The sequence below is a fragment of the Dichomitus squalens genome (assembly GCF_000275845.1).
Source record: "Dichomitus squalens LYAD-421 SS1 unplaced genomic scaffold DICSQscaffold_13, whole genome shotgun sequence".
NCBI classification, from domain to species: domain Eukaryota; kingdom Fungi; phylum Basidiomycota; class Agaricomycetes; order Polyporales; family Polyporaceae; genus Dichomitus; species Dichomitus squalens.
Genome location: NW_006766895.1, coordinates 574,605 through 578,409, shown reverse-complemented (window position 1 = coordinate 578,409; position 3,805 = coordinate 574,605). Strand labels below are relative to the sequence as shown.

General features: G+C 57.9%; 2 protein-coding genes across 2 annotated transcripts; both read left to right on the top strand.

Moving 5' to 3' along the window:
• Window positions 1–417: 417 nt before the first annotated feature.
• DICSQDRAFT_170052 (uncharacterized protein) lies at window positions 418–1,404 on the top strand (the record flags this gene model as incomplete). Its single annotated transcript, XM_007365669.1, has 2 exons — window positions 418–442; window positions 677–1,404. The coding sequence occupies 2 exons, from the start codon at window positions 418–420 to the stop codon at window positions 1,402–1,404; spliced, it is 753 nt and encodes a 250-aa protein (XP_007365731.1).
• A 30-nt stretch (window positions 1,405–1,434) lies between these two features.
• Window positions 1,435–2,238, top strand: DICSQDRAFT_170051 (uncharacterized protein; the record flags this gene model as incomplete). Its single annotated transcript, XM_007365668.1, has 1 exon — window positions 1,435–2,238. The coding sequence occupies one exon, from the start codon at window positions 1,435–1,437 to the stop codon at window positions 2,236–2,238; it is 804 nt and encodes a 267-aa protein (XP_007365730.1).
• Window positions 2,239–3,805: the final 1,567 nt, after the last annotated feature.

Genomic DNA, 3,805 nt, shown 5'->3' with positions numbered 1-3,805 from the left:
ACTGTGTTCCTAGTCCCGGCCCTCTCCCTTAATATTTCCCCTTTCGCCGGTAGCATACCTCTCTTGTCACGGACGTTGGACAGACGCCCCTTTTTGCCGCCCATTCCCTTTCCTTTGACGCCCATCTTCCATTTCCGGACCGTTTCCTTTCCTAGCTCATCCCAGTTTGGACACTGTAGATACGTTCCCACAGCCGCATGCTACGTTCCCGTGATCGCCATGCCCTTGCCTTTTCTTTCTCGCCCTTTGTTCTCCCTTTGTCATCTTCACTGCCTCGCTCTCGCGCCTTGTCCTTGGTTGCTAAGCAGCCCTCTAGTATATAAGGACCCCCCTAGACGCTCCCTAGTCCCCATCTCGACCTCTTGGTCATTGAGACTAGGTGAGTGACCATAGTGTTGTATCTCTCTTCGATTGCTAATGTATAACTTGGTCATTGGGACTAGTCTGTCGCTATCTGCGTGAAGACTAGCTTCGTAGGTCTCGTGCCTTCGTGCCGACCTCCGCTCTGCCCTCGTCGAGTTTCCTGTCACGTTTATCCCTCTCCCCCTCCCTTTTCCCTTTCGGCTCCTTGCCGCTCGCCTACGGGGTCGTCGCTGAACGTCGACCCGAGTCTACGCGCCTAGTCGCCGCAACATTAGGTCGAGATCTCTCCCCCGGTGCTGACGCTCTGAACAAGAGTGTCCCCGCCGCCGCTACATTGTCTCCCCCACCCTGGACTGCACCGGCAGACTTCACGCGTGGGACACCGACAACCAAGAGTACTGCCACCGACGAAAGGACCCAGATGACAGACTCTGGTACTGGGTACCGTGTGAGCAAAACCCCTGCCCGAACCGTCATCACCGTCCTGCTCGGATCAACTGGAACGCCTTTGCGGACGAGTTCATCCCAGTCCCTGACTCCCCCACCGCTAAGTCACCCACGACTCGATCCCCCATCCCCGGCACTCCGACCAACGAGCTCGAAGTAGCGCTACTCATCGCACTTCCCCCATCCCCTATCATCCCCCCAACCCGTCCACCGTCCGCTCCACCCATCATGGGACAACAAGGCGGACAACCGCAGACGACAGGCCCCGCCAACAACCCCCAGCAGACCCAACCAGGCACCCAGACGGCGATGCAACCTCCGGACCCCATGGCGATGCTCGTCCAGTCGATGACCCTCCTCACCCAGTCGATGGCCCAGCTCGCCGCCTCGACCACAGGGACCAACAGTCTGAAAGCGGTCCAGAAGCCCTCCCCCTTCAAAGGAGAACAGGGCAGCGAAGCTCGACGCTTCCTAGCGGCCTTCACCCTCTGGGCCATGTCCCAAGGTTCGACGCTGAACCATGTGGACAACTTGGGCAACACGATTAGTGCGCACGAGGACCAATGGATTCGCGCTGTCCTCTCGTTCATGTAGGATGGTGCGGCCTTATGGGCTACCCCGGCGATGGAAGAAGTTACCCAAGGTACGACGCCATTCAAAGGATCCTGGGCCGAGTTTCGCAACCAGTTCAAGGCCCGATTCGAGACGGTCGACGAGGCAGTCGATGCGAAGGAACGCCTCCGTACGCTATGGCAAGGTTCCATGACTGTTCCGGAGTACGCCGCCCGGTTCAATGAGCTCTCCACCCACACGGGCTACTCCAAGGCCGACCTCCGAGACCGCTTCTACGAACACCTGGCGGACTCCATCAAGGACGAGTTGGTGCACACAGCGAGGCCCATCGCCTCTCTCGAGGACCTCATCACTGTCTCCTTAGACATCGACGTCCGCGTCCGCCAACGCCGTGCCGAACGAGAACGCCAGCGTGGATGCACCACGGCCACCACCACAGCCGCCAAACCAGCGACCCCCCTGCACACCACACCCTTCACACCGCCGGCCAGAGACCTGAACGCGATGGACATCAATGCTACTCGGACGCGCGAGGAGTTCAACCGCCTCATGCGCGGCAAGTGTTACGGCTGCGGGTCTACGGCGCACGTCAAGAAGGATGGCGGCCACAACCGGGACATCTGTGGCTACTGTCGCCGCGTAGGGCACCGCGAGACAGTATGCATGGACAAGTTCCTGAAGAAGCCCCGCTCACAGAAGCTCGCTGCCACAGAGGAGGGACCTGAGGAACCCCAGGTTGCAGCGTCGACGTCGACATCCGCAGATGCTGGAGCGACCAATGCTCTTATCGTGCAGCTCATGGAGCAGCAGAAGGCCCTTGCAGACCAGCTTGCCTCCCTGCAGAAGTCTTTTTAGAGCGGGCGCACACGAAAGCTGCCGCAGCGGCGCCCTCTGGTATGACTACGGACCCTTCGCCTCCCCAGATCCCAAACCCCTGCCTGTACGATAGTATTAGTTCGTGTATCATTCCCGAATTGAACCCATCTAGCTCGCATTTCCGCGTCAGTGTGATTCTTAAAGGCAGAAACCGTAGTGTACGTTCCGCAGCTATGATAGACAGTGGGGCAACAGCCCTTTTCATCAGCCACCGTTTCGTAAAGAAGAACAATGTTTATTTACATAGGCTAGCTAGAGACATTCCCCTCTACAACATCGACGGCTCCAAGAACAGCGCAGGGAGCATATCCCATTACGTTAGGTTACAAGTACTTATGGGCGACTACGCAGAATGGCTCGAGTTCTTAGTTACAGACCTGGGCCCTGAAGACGTTGTATTAGGTTTACCTTGGCTTCGTAGAGTCAACCCGGACATTGACTGGCAGGAAGGCACCATGGAGGTTGGTGCGGAGGAAAAGGAGGCCAAGGCGGAATGGAAACCTGGTATTGAGCAGATCGCCGCCAACCGGGTGCAGCGAAGGAAGTGGTGGAAGGCCAAGGTTCTGGAGGACACAACCGAGGAGTTATGGTGTGCCGCCGGGTACGCCTACTCCACGGAGCTCGCACAGAAGGCCAACCAGGGCAAGCCCAAACGCACATTCGAGGAGATCGTTCCAGAGGAGTACCGACAATACTCGAAGGTCTTCTCCGAAACCGAATCAGAACGCCTCCCGGAACACAAGCCGTACGACCATGCCATTGACCTCAAACCTGACGCCCCAGAAACTCTACGCTCTAAGGCCTACCCGATGTCGCCCAACGAGCAGGAGGAAGTCGATCGGTTCCTCAAGGAAAACCTTCAGAAAGGCTACATCGTTCCCTCCAAGTCACCTATGGCGTCCCCGGTCTTCTCCGTGAAGAAGAAGGATGGCAAGCTCCGCCTGGTCCAGGACTATCGCAAGCTCAACGAGATCACGGTGCAGAACCGGTACCCTCTCCCCCTCGCGTCAGACATCATCAGTCGCCTGCGCCAAGCCAAGTACTTCACCAAGTTTGACGTCCGTTGGGGCTACCACAACGTCCGCATCAAGGAGGGCGACGAGTGGAAGGCCGCGTTTACAGTCCACGATCGAGGCCTATTTGAACCGCGGGTCATGCTGTTTGGACTCACCAACTCCCCCACTACGTTCCAAGCCTTGATGAACTCAATCTTCGCTGATCTGATCGCCGCAGGAAAGGTTGCTGTCTACCTCGATGACATCCTCATCTTCAGCACCACCCTCGAAGAGCATCGCGCCGTAACCCACGAGGTGCTGAAACGACTCCAGGAACACAACCTCTACCTGCGACCGGAGAAGTGCGAGTTTGAGAAGACGGAGGTAGAGTACCTCGGCCTGATCATCCGTGAAGGCGAGGTGGCCATGGACCCGGTCAAAGTCAAGGCCGTCACCGAGTGGCCGGCCCCCAAGAACCTGCGCGACTTACGCGGCTTCCTAGGGTTTGCCAACTTCTACCGTCGGTTTATCAAGGACTTCTCCAAGCACGC